The 16,939-nt window shown below is 39.0% G+C and overlaps 3 protein-coding genes across 3 annotated transcripts; 1 reads left to right on the forward strand and 2 right to left on the reverse strand.

The window, feature by feature from the left end:
• Positions 1-455: 455 nt before the first annotated feature.
• LOC140999824 (pepsin A-like) lies at positions 456-3,827 on the reverse strand. Its single transcript, XM_073470367.1, has 9 exons — positions 3,754-3,827; positions 3,388-3,529; positions 3,093-3,210; positions 1,914-2,032; positions 1,612-1,808; positions 1,394-1,510; positions 1,157-1,301; positions 860-958; positions 456-762 (listed from the first exon to the last, which is right to left on the reverse strand). The coding sequence occupies exons 1-9, from the start codon at positions 3,810-3,812 to the stop codon at positions 625-627; spliced, it is 1,134 nt and encodes a 377-aa protein (XP_073326468.1). The 5' UTR covers positions 3,813-3,827; the 3' UTR covers positions 456-624.
• A 3,067-nt stretch (positions 3,828-6,894) lies between these two features.
• Positions 6,895-8,583, reverse strand: prok1 (prokineticin 1). Its single transcript, XM_073469408.1, has 3 exons — positions 8,509-8,583; positions 7,391-7,516; positions 6,895-7,014 (listed from the first exon to the last, which is right to left on the reverse strand). Exons 1-3 carry the CDS (start codon positions 8,581-8,583, stop codon positions 6,895-6,897), a joined length of 321 nt encoding a protein of 106 aa, XP_073325509.1.
• A 2,830-nt stretch (positions 8,584-11,413) lies between these two features.
• On the forward strand, positions 11,414-16,154 carry lamtor5 (late endosomal/lysosomal adaptor, MAPK and MTOR activator 5). The gene is made up of 4 exons (XM_073469409.1): positions 11,414-11,538; positions 11,631-11,692; positions 14,265-14,382; positions 15,778-16,154. The coding sequence occupies exons 1-4, from the start codon at positions 11,504-11,506 to the stop codon at positions 15,836-15,838; spliced, it is 276 nt and encodes a 91-aa protein (XP_073325510.1). The 5' UTR covers positions 11,414-11,503; the 3' UTR covers positions 15,839-16,154.
• The last annotated feature ends 785 nt before the right edge of the window (positions 16,155-16,939 follow it).

Raw genomic sequence — 16,939 nt, forward strand, 5'->3', positions numbered from 1 at the left:
AATTGTGTGGTAAAAAAACATTTGACAAGACAAAACATTTGTTTCCATGTGGTTTCCTCTGAACACTGTGCTCCTATTCACAGGCTGAGATAGCAGCGATGTTGTCAGATCGTGTCATCAGGTTATCTTTTGTCATATCAATGTTTTTCCTTATCAGTTTCATCTCGATTACAGCCTCAGAGGAAACCTGGCCCTCCGCTATTCTGAGAGCCGTTCGATATTCTATTCCTGGCCCTGTTCTTTCCTTTACACAAAAAAGCTGTTGGCGATTCCTCTTTGTATCATCTCTTAAAGGTCAAGTTTCTCTTAAGAGCAAATGAATAAAGAGACGGGACAGATTCTTATTCCTGTGACATTTCAGCGCAGCACTGTAACGCAAAACTGACTTTAGATATATGATCTCCATTGTAGTCACCACAGTCAGACTGACACACACACAAAACACATACAGAATGTTTTTAGTTGCTGTAATCAGTTTAATAAAAAGGCAGCTACAACACAGTCATGTGTATGCTTTCCACAATCTTCTATTTGCACCATTACTTTTTACATTAAATCTTCAATCAGACAAGCCCCCGCAGGGAAATACACACTTCTAGATTATCCATCAGCTGCCTTATTTGCTTACGCAGACTTGGCCAGACCAATGTACTGAGACTGGGCGTTAAAGACGGCGTAGTACTCCCTGATGAAGACATCTCCCAAGATCCAGAGCTGCTGAGAGCCACCCTGGCCAAAGCCGGTGCTGCAACCGTAGTAGCTCTGAGGAGAGACAAGAGAAAACAGAGTTACTTCCCCCAAATTTCATTATAGTGTTGAAAGCTTTTCTGTTTCAGTGGTTGTCAGGGATCCAGCTGACCTGAGAGACGTAGGCAGATGCAGGGACGGTGAAGGCGTGTCCATTGAGAGTGAAGGTGACATCAGGCATGCTCTGGATGTTCTGGCAGTTCACTGTAGCCTGTGAGAAGAACATTACGCACAGAGAAGATGTATTTATTGGTGTTTTACAGGTTTCCAGCTAAAGCAAGTAACCAAGTCCTGCTTAATTATTTTCATTTGAGAGTTTTGACGTCAGAGCATTAAAGTCTGTTTACTCTGAGTTCAGAAAATGGGGGAAAATCTACTTCACATGGTATGGTGTGATGGTATGACTCACCTCTCCGTACTGGTTGGTTGAGGCTCCAACCCAGGAGTTCATGTTGTTGATGTCATTGGTTGGACCAACGATCAGGGAGGTACCAGTGTCAATGATGGCCTGGCAGCCACCAGAGCAGGCCACGGTCTGTCCGTTGATGGTAACGCTGTGAGGAGGAACAACAGAGAGTGGATTGCAGTTGAGCTAGGAAGCTTTGTGCAATGTTTTGGGCTCAGTTTGTTTCTTTTGTTTTTTTACCTGTCCATGCTGATCTGCCAGTAGGTGGCAGAGGACAGGGGGATCCAGGTGATTTGTCCAGTGTAGTGGTTGCTGTCGGTGCCACCAAAGACCACCTCGCTGCCCTGCTCACTGTTGCTGTTATAGAGTAAAAAAACAAATGTCTGGTGTGAATTCAAAGTAAAATTAAAGACAAGCACTCATCCCACAGATCCATCCTATCCATCCTATTTCAGTACCCGCTCAGGTAGACGGAGAACATTGGCTGGGACACCAGACCCTGCTTGATCATGTTGTCGAAGACAGGCACGACGTTGTCAGAGGCAATGGACTGGAAGGCCAATCCCAGGATGCCATCAGCAGCCATGGAAGCCATGAAAGCAGCCTCGGTCTGGCTGATTCCAAACACCTGGTTGGCCACAGAGATGCCGCCCACCTGCACACACGAGACAGCTGTCAGTCACAGTTCAACAGAGCATGGGGACATGCATGTTTGAAGTCTAAATAGACTGTGCATGTTGTTCCAGGGGTTTTGAGTTACCTCAACAGTGTCGATGGCCAGATATCCGGTCATGCTGCCAGTGCCATACTGGATGGACAGAGCCTCGTTGCCCCACTTGAAGGTGGAGGACTGCTGAGGGTTGAATTTCTTGTGGTTCTCTGCAGAGAAATGTGCATTTTCAGGAATATGCCACAAAACGTGGAACATATTTTGTCATGGAGTAACTGCATTAACTGAGTGTTGTACCACTGCTTATACTTAAAGCAACATTATGAGACTTTTTATCTTAAAATAACAGCTTCAAAATCATTTTCATGGTACAGTTTCTTGTAATAAGTTAAATGGTGTCTCCGTCTCAGCCACTTCTATCACTTGTGTCTGCATTATGTAACTTCAATGAGAGGGTAGGATGACAGCGTTACATACATGTTTACTTAAAGATACAAGTTTTCAACATGTAACATTGTTATAATTTAATAAGTTTTGTTTGTAGTGAGCACCTACATTACATCTGACAAATGTTACAGACCTGGGATTTGTATTAACGACAGTGGTGCTGCACTCAGAAACTGTAGGGGGCGCCAAATCGCACAAAATGCAATTTTTTACATAATGTTGATTTAATAAACTCTTATCACTGCTTGCTAATTATTGTATTAGTTGCTAAGTATTTGGATCTTTTAGTTGTACAATGCAACACAACAACCCAATAAACACTGTATTACAAGTTAAAATCCTGAAATCAAAGTTTAATAAAGTAGAGGCACAGACCTATAAGGCGCTAAATTTACTTAAGTATCAAAGCTAAAAGTGCTATTATACTGCTGAGTTCTACTAATGATGCATTACTATGAATTGAACTACTTACAACTTTAGTTTACACAGTTAGGTAATTTAATCCATGGTAATCTACGCATTTTATTTTATATGATAATTGTATATCTTGTTTGTAAAATATGACTGCACAGTGACAAGTAACAACAGTTGTCAAATAACTGTAGCGGAGTACAAAGAAGAATAAAGTTGCATGAAATGGAAATATTCATTCAAAATGCAAGCGCTTCAATATTATATTTATATGCAGTAATTTAACAAATATAGTTAGTTACTTTGAACCACTGTGGAAAACACTATCCAAATGTTTGGAGATTTTTACCCCCCAGAGAGAGTACAACTGACTGAATGACAGCCCGGGTTAGTAGTCTCAGTAACACTCACGGCAGGCCTGGCTGTTGCAGTAGACTGAAGGGATCCACAGGTTGGAGGAGCCAGTGTCAAAGATGACGGTGAAGGACTGAGGAGGAGTACCAATGGAGACCACACCATAGTAGGACAGCTAGAGGGACGCAAGAGGACAACCAAAGAGATTAACAACTTGATTCAAAGCACAAAATATGTTGGTCTCCATAAATACCTGCTATTAGTGCATTGAGAGACACTCAGCTCTCTCTATATATGTATGCTATTCAACCAGAGGCTGCAAACAATAAGATGGTGACTGGTCTGGACTTACGTCAGCATCGTTTGTCATGGACTCAGTTCCAGATTGGACGAACTTGGCCATTGGGTTGTATGGGTACTGCTTCCTGAACTCCTCCCACTTTCCCTGCTCCTGCAGGGTCTGCCTGGCAGTCTTTCCCTTGATCAGGGGCATCCTACACACAGAAAAGGTGAATAAAGAATCAGCAAAAATGCACAGATGTCCACCATTTTATAGCTGGATGAATCAGAGAGTAAGCTCTAAGAGAGACGGCCTTTAGATGTTTCCCTTAGGAACATTAGATGTAAAGATTGTCTTCCAATAATTTTGCCTATTGAGGCATGAAGTGTCAAAGAAATGGAGGGACAAGTTCTTTTCAACCAGCCAGGTGAGACTTACCTGTGGAGGCACTCGGAGAAAGCCACAAGGGCTGAAAGGACAACGAGCCACTTCATCATGTCGGTCACTTTACTGTTGGACTCAGAGGAGTGAAGTTTCAGTAGCAGAGCCCAGCCCTTATATACAACATATCAAGGTTGTGACTCCGAAATGCCCTTCTACATAACTTGATATCATGTATCAGCTGGAGATAAGAAATCTGCAATATGGTGATAAATTGCCTCTTATCTAGAAGCAAATACTCCATTAAACTATTGAACAATGAAGAGTTTTACTGGAATTATTAAACTATTTTGTGGCAACAGTGTACTGTGAAACAAAGTTTGCTTTTTAAAGTTCAAGTTTAAAGTTTTCATTTTAAATTAACTGATATTTTGTAAGTGTGTGTGTTGATTGTCTACAGTTAAAATAATCTTAATGAATAGAAGCTGCTCTTGTCATATACATGTTTGTTTCTACAATTTTGCTGAAGCGAAATCTTACATGCAAAAGTAGTGTGACATTGCTAATGATTATCTCAGCATTGTTGATGTATTTTCCTTAATGTGGAAAACAGTTCAGCAAAATAATTCTTTGACTTTTATTATCTAACTGATCATTTGAATATATAAGTGCAGGATAAGTGTTTACAGTGTGATACAATGTGAACTGTGTGTAGGTCAGGTGATTTGCTGTTCAAAACTTCTGTTTAACACTGATATGGAAACTTTCCACGTGTTTCAAGGGTGTGAACTGACGTTATGTGGGCAGGTTTGTCTGATAACAGTAATACACAAAACAAAGACTTCAGGTTATTGACTTGAAGTGTGAACAAACAATGTCAAAATTCTCGGTGAACTTTAATCTAAACTGAGTACATATACTGTGGTTTGACTTTGATTAACAAGTTGTTTTTATGCCATACTGACAGAGTTTATATTTTATAATTCATTTAATTTGAAATCCCACTCAGAACTGCTTTCATAACTTTTGGCTTTTGCATTGAATTTATTCCATAAAATAGTGAAAGTAACATTTATCAAAGTACAGAGGTGGGAAAAGTATTATGATTCATAAATGTGAAAATACATAAATGTGACTTAAGTGACAGTAGATACACAGGTACACAGAGTACCCCTAAAGCAGAAAAATGCCCCTTGCCAGTGTTTTAATTGTCATATTTTTCAATTATTATAATACATTAATATATTAGTAGCTTTTTTGTTGCAGCTGGTTGAGGTCAAGCTAATTTCGTTGGCCGGATTGAAGGATAGGTTTGTCAGTTTCGCAGTCGACATGACATTTCTGGAGTTTTACAGCAAAACAGTGTTGCAGCATTCTGCTAAACGACTGAAGTTGATGGTGACTTGTTTTAAAACAATGAAATAAAACCTATAAAATTGCTCCATAGAGCTCGTCTGGTGTAATCCAAGTCTCTGGAAGCCCCTGAGATCCAAAATTGATCTGAGAAGACATAATTTACACCCTCAATGTGCAGCTGAGCTCGTGCACCCACCTCATGACAGTGAAGATTTCAGTTTAAAAAAGGGTGCAAACAACATCTTTCAACTCAATTTGGGTTCTCGTGGCTTCCGGAAACTTGGATTATGCCAGACAAGCTGTATAGAGCAATTTAATGTTGTTGGGGTTTTTTTTGTTTTTTTTATTGTTTAGGAGAACGCTGCAACACTGTTTTGCTGTGAAGCTCCAGAAATGTTTTGTGGACTACAAAACTTAACCTGACTTTCCATTTGCATTAGGTTGAGTAGATAATGACTGTATTTTCATTTTTGGGTGAACTTTTTCGGAGGACTTTCGGTGGCGTCTTGCTGGTGGTGGCAGCATGAGAACGACTGCTCCCTGAAAACCCCTGACAAAACTCGCATATTCGTTTAAAACAGTAACAAAAAGAGTGAAGTCAACACTGCCCTAAAGTGAAGACAATGTCAAGAGGTGCAGGGAAAAAAGGAGAGCGCGACAGGAAAGAAACTAATGAAACAATGGACACGTCAGCTGAGGAGCATTATGAACAGCATGCTGCAGTTCTGGCAGAACTACACACGTTAAGACAGGAACACAAAGAAGCCGCTCATGAAACTAAAACTGCCTTGACAAGACTTGAAAAAAAAAACATTAAAGAAATGGTGGAGAAGAAAACAGGCAAAGAACTACTGTGTTGGAGGAAAGACAAAACAGGCGAACTGTTCCTTTAATTTCTTGCACAGTAACTTGATCTGCAAACTGCAAAGTAACTAGTAACCACAGCTGTCAGTGTAATAAAGTAAAAAGCACATTCAATTACTTCAGGTACATTTACTGTGAAAACATCTGTACCATGATGAATTCTACAGCTGAAAAATCTCTGTTGATCCATTGTTTAGTATCTAAATCTGTTTGTTTTTATCAAAATAACCTTTTTCATTGTTAATAATACTTATACTGCTGCTTGTACCACTACTACTATCAATGATAATAACTGCTTCTATAAAAAAGTACATTTCACTTCAAACCATCTTGTGCACAGAAATATCATTCACACATCACAATGTTTTTCTTATTTATTTCTTAATTGTTAAAGTCCGTAAATAAATGTGTATTTGAAAAACCAAAACCCTTAAATCTTGTGTTGTTCTGGTGGAATTGCCCTTTAATTGACACCTGCAGTAGTTTGGCATGAGTCAGATGCTTTCGTTTCAGTTCAGTTCAGTTCAGTAAGTCAGCAAAGTCAAGAGTTTTCTCTGATTATGACCTTCATCTTAATCAGATTGTGATTAAAACCACCTGACACCTCCATCCCATAAAACACACTATGTTTAATCAAGCAACATAAACTGCTCATGGAAAAAGGGCATGACAATGTTGTTATTACATTTTTATTGACAATAATATATTTATACATTTCTCTTGATAAATTAACATAAAATGAGCAGGAAAACAAAACAATCACAAATAACACATTTGTTTATTAAGAAGTAAAAAGTGTCTGATGTCTACTGAGGCTCTGTTCTTTTCTGTCCTTGATATGTGGATTAATAGAATCAAAACTATGTATTATAGTGCATAGAGAACACAAATGAAGAATACAGTCAGTGAAGATAAAATATGTTTCTGATCTTCACTCCGAAATGCTGTTTCTGTCACGCTCCTCTTCATCTGCATGTTTTAAAAGTCCATGTTTTTGAAGTCTTCAGTACATCTGTACCTGCTCTCATCGTACCTGGTGCACACCAAGTGGGGCAGACAGGGGCAGGTGTGATGTTGCCTTTTGCCTGGATAGGGCACCTGAAAGTGGGAAAAAGAGGAGGAGGAGGAGGAGGTGATAATCTGACAGTTTAAATCCTTCATCGGCTGACAAGTGGAGCTGCAGGTCTTTTTAAAAAGCTGCTCTTTAAAACTCTGAATTAGATGGATGTGGTGTTAGAACAACTAATTGTTGCCATTTGATCAAAGTGATGTATGGCTCTGATTGGACGCTTCACTCCGGAGAGGAGATCAATAGCTCCTGCATTTATCAGCAGCTTTTCTAAAGCTTCAGCCAACCTGCCAGCACTTGATATCATCTGAGTTTCCACTAACACCGAGAACAAGTGTGGGCGAGAGAGAAAAAGAGTATGAGACTGTGATGCAGGCAGATTAGTGACTTCACATTTCTCCCCACCTTGTGACTAAAGGGATGGCATTCATCCCCTTCCACACCTCTCGGGACGCACATCCTCAGACCCCTCAGCCACAGACTGACGGCACAGCAAAAACCAAACCCACACTGCATGTCTCTTTCACAGGCCTGCAGGAGATACAGACATTAAAAGAATAAAAGAGGCAGAAGGTCAGACAAGGGGAGTTCTTTTGATGCCAGTGAATTAGTTTTGCTCTATTCTGTGTTAATAGGGACGTCCTCTCATGTTCTTACAGTCAGAGACATTTCATCCATTGCCCGTCATCTCCCTAATCCATTTACAAATGAATATCAATCAGAGGACTGAGATAATTTCCTATCGTTTTTCCAGCCGACTTGAAGCGGAGGAGGATGTGGTCTCCTGTCACTCATGTGTAATCAAATTTTAGACAATTATCCTGAAAATTGGACTGTGCTGTTTGCATATATAGCTTTTTTTATGGGCACATTTATCGATTGAACGTGCGACCAAAAATCAAGAGTCAAGGGCTGGTAGTACTTAAAACAAAGTATACGTAAAGGATTGACTGCAAGTACAGCACATTTCGCAATGCACTGACACAATTTGTGTTGAAATAACTGGTCAATTAATTAATCAAAAGAAAATAAATTGCCAATTTTCTTATACTAAGTCATTTATCAAGCAAAAATGACCAACATTTACTGGCTTCTGCTTCTCAAATGTGAGGATTTGGTGCTTTTCTCTGTCTTATATTGTTGTCAGTTCAGTATCTGGGGGTTTGGACTTTTTTTGTCAGGCAAAAACAACCTATCGTCACCTTGTGATGGGCATTTGTCACCATTTTACATGTTACACGCTAAATGATTCATTAAGTAATCAAAAGAAAACCCTGATGGATTAAGTGATAATGAAAATAACTGTTAAGTGTAATGTGTAAAATCAATGAGTGACTGAATGCACAATCACACAAAGACCGGATAATAACAATCTAAAATGTTATTTTAAATGAAACATTACTCAAAAGAGTAATTTGTAATTTAGAGTAATTAGTAAACTCTCCTTAAAATCGTATAAAACATGAATATAATTAACAGATAAAAAATACAGAAAATGACTTTGCCAGATTCGTCTCACTCACCCCGGTGATGACAGCTCCTCTGGACAGGCTCAGAGACACCAGCAGCAAAGACAGCAGCACCGCCCTGAAGCCCATGACAGCAACAGGAGAACTGGACTCTCACAACACCCTCAACACTGGACAACAGCTGTTAACGCTCTCTCTAGCACCTCGCACTGGATCCCCGGCTCTCCAGTCACTCATAAAGGTTCCCAGAACTCCTCAGAGGGGGGAGCTGCACTCTCTCCCTCTCTTTATCCACCTCAGACCCCCACCCAACACTCTCTCCCTTCCTCCCTCTCTCCCTCCCTCCCTCTTTCCCCTTGTCTGACATCCCCCTACGCCCTCTCATCAGAAGCTTCGTCATCTTACTCATCCGGATGACGGCTGATGGAGGCTCACAGTCGTCCCCTCTACCTGTAGATCTTCAGGGTTTGAGCACATCTGCTCAAAGCAGAGGCTGACAGTGTTTCCATGACTCAAATGGTCCAAGCTAACACACAAAAAGTATGAAACTCGCCAATTGATGACATTCATATGAGCTGAAATGAATCCGACACCTCCATGAGAGAAAAAGGGCACAGGTGCCATGAAATCCAGAGTTATTTGTCAGTCTGGAGCAGCAGGACAAGACAAATCAACATCAAGGCCATATAACAAGTTTACTCAAATTATCACTGGCTGACTCATGGACTGGGCGTCATGTGAATCGTTTATGTGCTGGAAAGTGATATTCCTTATTTTATTATGGGTGATGTGTTCCAGAATGCCATGTACTGTGACAGCTGTCGTGTTTAGGACATCACCAGTCTATCCACACTGAGAGAACAAGGCCTATAAGGTTAAAATATCCTCTTTGTCACATAAACGACTCTGTAATCAGTGTGATGTATATGATCTTAAAGTCACTCTACTTAACAATTGGTTGCAATTAACATTAAATCACTGTTGTATTGGTCATATGTGAGCAGACTGTAACGTGAAATGAAAAATTAGACCTTCCCTGTCTCTCTTGGTTGCCGATACAAGCCTGTGGACGATTTGTTTAAGTTGTTTAACTGTGCTGGACTGTGGATTTCTTTGTGAAGTCCAAAGGATGTGACTTTTTGCACGTCCTCAAGTGCCTCCTCTCAGAGCCTCTCACAGAGAGCAACAGTAGCTAACGTTAATTTAGAAATGGAGTCCACTAACTTAAACTAATGTCCAGCTTACAGCACAACACAGAAGTTCAACAGAGCCCCTTTAAGTATCTGTTTGGTTTAAATTTTATGTAAGATGTAAAGGAATAACTTGGTTCAGTTTGTTTCCAGGTTGGAAAGACTCCCGCTCATTTCACCTCTCTGCAAATGCTTAATAAGAAACAGCGTCACATAATGGATAATAGAATATGAATAAAATGACCTGATTATGTGCTAAATTGCATAAAAAATAGCTAAATCCCTGAGTTATATTAGTTGTTCTTCAATACATGTCAGGGTGATGATTCACTGACTCTGATCAGATCTCTATTTTGGGTTCGGCTCATTTGGAGATTTACTGTGGTTGTAAAGGGGCCATATGTAGAAAATAATGGGATCTACTCTTTATGCCAACCTCCCTTCAGACAAGATGAAAGATTCCTTGTGTGTGTGTGTGTGTGTGTGTGTGTGTGTGTGTGTGTGTGTGTGTGTGTGTGTGTGATGCACCATGATGCATGTTTGTGTGTGTGAGAAGAGAAGAAGATATCACATGCATGTGGACCTTTTAAATCATTATGCATGCATAAACTTTCCCTTGTGCGTGTGTTAGCCTACGTGCACCCTCCGACAGTGATGGGCAGCAGCTTGTCAGCAGAAGCAGCCGGGCTGTGATTTAAACAGCGAGGAGAGAAATATGAGTGAGCAAAGAGGAGAGGAAAGGATGGGAATTAGAGGAGAAGAGGGGGAGCATACCCCATGGGTTAGTCAGCAGGACATTACCCCAGGTGATGGATTCCTCCAATGCAGCGGCCACATAATTACATTCACCCATTTCTGCCCTGTCAGCAGGAGCACTGAAGCCTCACCGTCTTGGGATAGGCAGCAGAAATCATGCAGGGAGGTGAGCCCGGGCAGTGGCCTCCGGCCAACTTTTGAAGAAAACACATTAATAAAATGTGTCAACAAAAGGCAAGAAACAAGCTCTGGTTTACACTCATAATATTAATACTATATTTTATGTTCAATAAAGACTAGACACTGGTAAAGTTCACATTATGTTGAGAAATGTTGTAAGTATTTATCTTTATCTTCTTGTTTTCTAAAGCTGAATGTCCAAAAAAAACTTCATGTGTCTCCAAATATCTGTGTTATGACTGAGGAGCATGTGACTCTGGAGCTTTTTTAGCTTATTTGTGAGAGTCATCTGAGTGTGACTGCCTCTGCAATGCGAGAGAACAGGGCGGGAGCTACATTATCAATAAAGATTCCAGAGGGGGAAAAAAATAGCTCAAGTAATGTAATTTTATATTTATGCAACTCTGAATATCAAAATCAATTTCTCACTGAGGCCTGGATGAAGAGAGTGACATGTGAATGATGACATATAGAGAGGCAGGCTTTCATCACATAACTAATCCAGTTTAGAAAATGATTTCAGTCCAGCCACGTAGAAGAAGCCACGAATAATAATAATTGCATCAACACTATATTAAGCTTATATATCAAGTGCTGATGGCAGAATATGAAATCTCCTCACATATACATATAAACACCATCTAACTAACCATAGCTATCTTGCAGTAGATATAAAATACATGTATTTGAATAATGACTCACTATACACTTTAAAGTCTTCATTTTTTAGATCAAATATCACTCTTACCGTCAATTTGGGGGTTGTTTATTATTTTGCCGCCTTTCGTGTAGTTTGTCCTCACAGGCACCCTTCGTTCACGTGACAGTCAGCTGACTCCACCCGGAAGCTCTGAGGAAGCAGACAACAAAACAAAACTTCCTCCACAAAACTTACATTTTGCAGTTATTTACGGTTGTTAGTGATGGAGTCGACCCTCGAACAACATCTAGATGACACGTAAGTTGATACCGGACTCAGTTTGAGTTTGTATTTTAAATGTCGGGACGTTAAAGACGACTTATCGCTCTTTGTTTGTTTGTTGTTGGCAGCATGAAAAATCCAGCAGTCGTCGGGGTGCTGTGCACGGATCAACAGGGACACAACCTGGGCTGTAAGAAAACAGAGTTGCTTGGTCTATCTGAGGTTTTTCAGGAATGTGTTTCTCAGAATTAATTACACCAAACTTACCTTTGCTTGAGGGGGAAGTGAGGGTTTCCTCTGTTGTTAGCTCCCATGACATTACTGCAAATAAGTACACCTGCTTCAGACAGGAAAGACTCATTTCTACATGTGAATCACTCAAATAACTGACCGATGATGCTGTCATTGATGTTTTAAACAACACTTGTCCAATGATTATTTACTTAATAAAACTTGTATATAGTTTTTTTTCCTCCAATTTCTGAACATTTTCCTGAAACACAATCTTCTTAAAACATCAAGTTTAATCACGACCTCGTTTTATACCAAACAGCACTCTCACTCTAAACAAGAGCTGAAGCCGTAAGTTTATTAATTTAGGAGTCGAAAATGCTTGGTAGCTATTTTGTTAATTGCTTAACAACTAAATATAATTTTTTAAGCATAAATGGCACAAACAAAGTGGATACAGCTTGTCTAATGTGACTGTTTTAGTCTTTTATGATAGTAAACTGAACATCTTGGGGTTTTCGACGGTTGTCGAGTAAAACAGCATATTTAAGACATCACCGTTGGCTCTGGACACTTGTGATAACCATTTTTCATCATTTGGTGACATTTTAAAGACCAATAGAAGTATGAATTAATTAAAAAAATATATCTGATTATGAAAACAATTATTCATTGTAGTCCAATAACGAACATGTACCTCATGAGTCAAAGGAAAGAAAGACATTTTGATCAGAGCCAAGACAGTGAAATGTTTGAATAACAGTGTTAGTATCACAGATGCCACTCAACTAGTGTTTCTTGCTGTCATTTCTTATTGACACTAACCTCGTGTCATAAAAACATTAGTTCAAACAGTCTATTTACTGGTTTCTAATTGTAAATATTCACCTCTCTGTCCCCTATTAACAGTAATTACCTTCTGTGTAACAGAAATGTCAAACTGAAAGTAGAAAAAAAAACCACATCTCATTTCACCTAATTTATGCAGGAAGTGTAAAGAAAAAAAGAAACCACTAACTGGCCATCTAAACACTCTTTTCTGTCTGTTCACAGCATGTTATCAGCTATTTATCCAACTGTTCTGCATGTCGAGTCTGTGACATCCTGAAAGACGGGAGTATAGGTTCTGTCCTCCCTCTGTCTCTTCCTTCTGTGTTTTACTGCTCCAACCAAAACACATCACATACAGTAAATTTCACATCTTCCCTTTTGTAAAAGCAGGCTTTTGTAAAAGCAGGCTGTTGTCCCACTCTGATGTTGGCCTGGTTCATAGTCAGTAACTGTGGTACCCACATAATGGCCAGTTTTCCCCGAGTGTGAAGTTCTTATTTAATGTGTTTGAGAAATGACAGCTGTAAACAACAACATGTGAAAGTTAAGGACGACTGAAGTTGAATTTGCAGGAAGTATACAACATTATCAATTAGCACTGAAACTTATGAATCATTGTTTTCGTTTTTTGTATTTATTTTATTTTTTACACACACACACACACACACACAACCACACGCACACACAAGACCAAGAAAAAAGGGGGAAAGGTGGGTATCGAGAAGGGACACTATCCTGGGAACCCCACACAAAGTCAGGTGCCAGCACCAGTGTTCTGAATATACCCAAGGGAGGATTTAACATAGTTCAGAGAGCAGCTTGGATGTGAATAGGCCTGCAACTAATGAATGAATGAATGAATTTATTGTCGATCAATGTTGACTTTGTTCTCGATTGATTGATTAGTTGTTTGTTCTGTAAAATGTCAGAAAATGGTTGACAAATGTCTATCAGTGTTTCCCCGAGCACAACATGATCTTGTAAAATGTTTTGTTTTGTCCACAACCATAAGATATTCAGTGTACTATCATAGAGGAGTGAAGAAACCAGAAAACATTCACATTTAGGAAGCTTAAATCAGGGGAAAAAAATGTTCTCCTTAAAATATAACTCAAACCAATTCATGTATTATCAAAATAATTGGCGATTAATTTAAAAGCTGACGATTAACTGATTAATTATTGAAGCTCCAGATGTAAGACAAAAAATCAATCCATCATCATTCACTGGTTGACCTGTATTTTTAAAAACAAAAAACTGTATGAACAAACCTCCACCAGAAGGTGTACCTAAGTGAGATGTGATTGAAAAATGACCTTACTGAAGTCCAAGACCTATGAGTCCACTGTTAACTTCTGTCGGGTCATGGCTGCTTGTTTCATTCAGTCCAGATCTGCCTTGAGCCAGTTCTCCAGATAAAACAGTTGGGTTAGCTCACTTCCTTTCACCAGGAGATGAAACCTTCTACACATTTATGTTTGACAGGTTATGACTGCAGTGAAAATAAAATTCAACTGTCTCCTTGATCAACATGATAAAAACATGTAGATTTTAACTTTGGAGAGCCACACCTAGTGGTTGTAGATACAACAGATGGTTGGATGCACTCCAGTTACCTCAGGAGAAAGTTTCATTAGTGCTTCTTTTGTCTTTCTTCAGTGCTGCACATTAACACTCTGTTTTTATCTAATAATCACCAGGCCGAGGCTCCCTGTCTGATGAACATGGCGGTGTTGTGTCAGTTTTGGCCAAACAAGCTGCAGCTCTCACCAGAGACCCGACAGACACCCCGACTGTTTGCCTGGAGTCTGAGTCAGGGTGAGAACTGCCTCAAGCTTTTTGTCTTTTTTGCTTGACTGACTCTTCTTTTTTCTCCTTCTCAGTGAATTTAAGAGTTCTGACTGTAGTGGGTTTGATTAATACTCAGAGAAGATCAGTAAATCCTGGGCAAACAGTTGAAAGAGATCCAAAATCAAAGATCGAGTGTTCATTATTTGCAACTCAGACTCAAAGTTTGGCAAAGGAGGTTATTTTCATTTGCATGGCTGTGCTGCCACCTTCTGGACAAAACATCATCTTTTGCACGTATATCAATGACTTCAACTCCCACCAGTACTTATTATTGTTATTGATAGAAAGAAGTTATTTAAAATGTTAGACGATATTGTGATTGTCTTCACTCTGTAGATGAGCCTGCTGCCTTGTTGTGACTTGTAGGCTGGTTTCTAAGATTACAGTGTCTGTCAACAAGGTGTAAATCAATGACTTGATGACTGGGACAGATATTGAATTTCAAAACAAAATGTTACAGGCATTCATCCATCCAATCCATAATCAGCTACTAGGTCAAGTTATTTCAGTTTGGGTTTGTGCTGAAGTTGAGGATTTTAAGGTCAACATTCAATGACTTTCGATATTTCTTCTTTTTAAATAGCATATTTGTTTCAAAAAACTGAGTAATTTCATGCCAACTCACCCAGAACTTTTCCCATTTCATTTCCTGGATTTCCTTGAATTAATTCATGTTAAAACTTCTATTAAAATTATGTATTTTTGAAGTTTAGCCTGGATTGGGTTGAAATTTGTCCTGAACATCTTCATAATAATGATAATGCTGATAATAATATGTTTATTTGTATAGCACTTATCAAAACCAGCATTACAAAGTGCTTCACAACAAACACAATAATAAAATTCAAAGTAATTAAAGACAATAAAGCTATTAACAATGGATGATTAACACCAAAGATCAAAGGTTAGAAAAGCAATGGGTACATTCAAATAGAGCTAGACTTAAGTGCAATATCAAGAATAAAGTAAAGTGTAATTAAAAAGAAAAAATAAACCTCAAACTTAAACACCCTTATAAGAAGAACTTTGCATAAAAAATAAGTCTTTAAAAGCAGTCCAAGGGTACTTGGCAGGACTTGGTTGGACTTGCCATGTGGAGTGACCCAACTTATTTGTGGGAGGTTGAGAAAGCCTATGAAACAGCATTTACACTTGGCACAATGTGAATTTATTGATGATGATGATGATAAATACTTAAGATAACTGTTATAGTCATAATACCAGAAGCAGTAATAATGCAGTCCGAAGGAGAGAGATCCACGGATGTTGACTAATCCCTCTTATTTGTCTGTATGATTATTGTTTATCATAAAAACAATTGTGTCTAATTGAATTGTTTTTCTGTTTGTTTGTTTTCTATAGAAACATTCTGGTGAGGACTCATGGGACCATCACAGTAGCAGTTCACAAGATAGCATCCTGAAGACAACAAGACACACTGAGGAGTTTTACTGTAAAGAAATGTACATCTAAACATACACACAAGTTTTACTCTCACAATCTGATGAACTCTGTGAAAGACTGTCAATTTCTGCTTGCGTCTGTTGTGTTTTCCATATATTTAGATCTCATATTTAAACCAGAACATGATTGCTAACTTTACTATGTTGAGTGTGATTTCTTTCTTTTATTTTATTGCTGTCATGTGATGTGTGCGTGTGTCTTTTTGTTCCATACACTTACATCCAAGGCAGTCATGCACAGAATAACAAGCTTTAATAAACTTTAACTTGACTTCGCGCTGCCCTCTTCCGCGTTAAGTATTCATTATTTTCTCCTTTGCTCAGTGTTTCGTGGTTAACCAATTAACTTTCTTTGGCAGCTGTGTGAAATTCTTCACGGACATACAGGTGACAGACAAAAACTTGTTTCAGACTAAACAATCATTAATTAAAGCTGCTGTGAAGCCACTCAAGTCATATTTCACTGAGATCTGACCAGTGTTGGGGCGAGACAGCAGCTCTAGTTCGTGGATATTCTGGAGATGTGCTGAGCCCTGATTTGTTTTGAGTATGGATTTGAAAGGTGGCCAATTATTACTTACTTCACCTTTTAGGAACGCACTGTAATCTGCAAAAGAACTAAAGTTATAAAATAAATGTAGCAGAGTAAAAGAAAATGCAACATTTGCCTCCAAAATGTAGTGAAGTGTAAGTACAAAGTAGGCTATTAGAAAATTGAAATACTCAAGTACAAGTACCTAAATATTGTATTAAGCACAGTACTTGAGTAAATCTACCGAGTTACATTCCATCACCGGTTACTGGAAGGCTGGTGTCTGACTGATGGACATTGCTGATGTTCCTTTCATTCTCATGAATAATGTTTTTTGTTTTTTTTTTCACTTTGTGGCTTATGTATGTCCTGAGAACAACTGGCAGTTTTATATTTTCATACAATTTCCTATAAGCACAATAATAATAATGATAATAAAAACATCCCAAACTTGCATGGTTCATGCACGGTCCAGGACAGGAAGGCTCTATGGCGGGCGATTAAAACCACCTAGAACATCACTGGTACC

Source organism: Pagrus major, chromosome 7 (assembly GCF_040436345.1).
Source record: "Pagrus major chromosome 7, Pma_NU_1.0".
NCBI classification, from domain to species: Eukaryota; Metazoa; Chordata; class Actinopteri; order Spariformes; family Sparidae; genus Pagrus; species Pagrus major.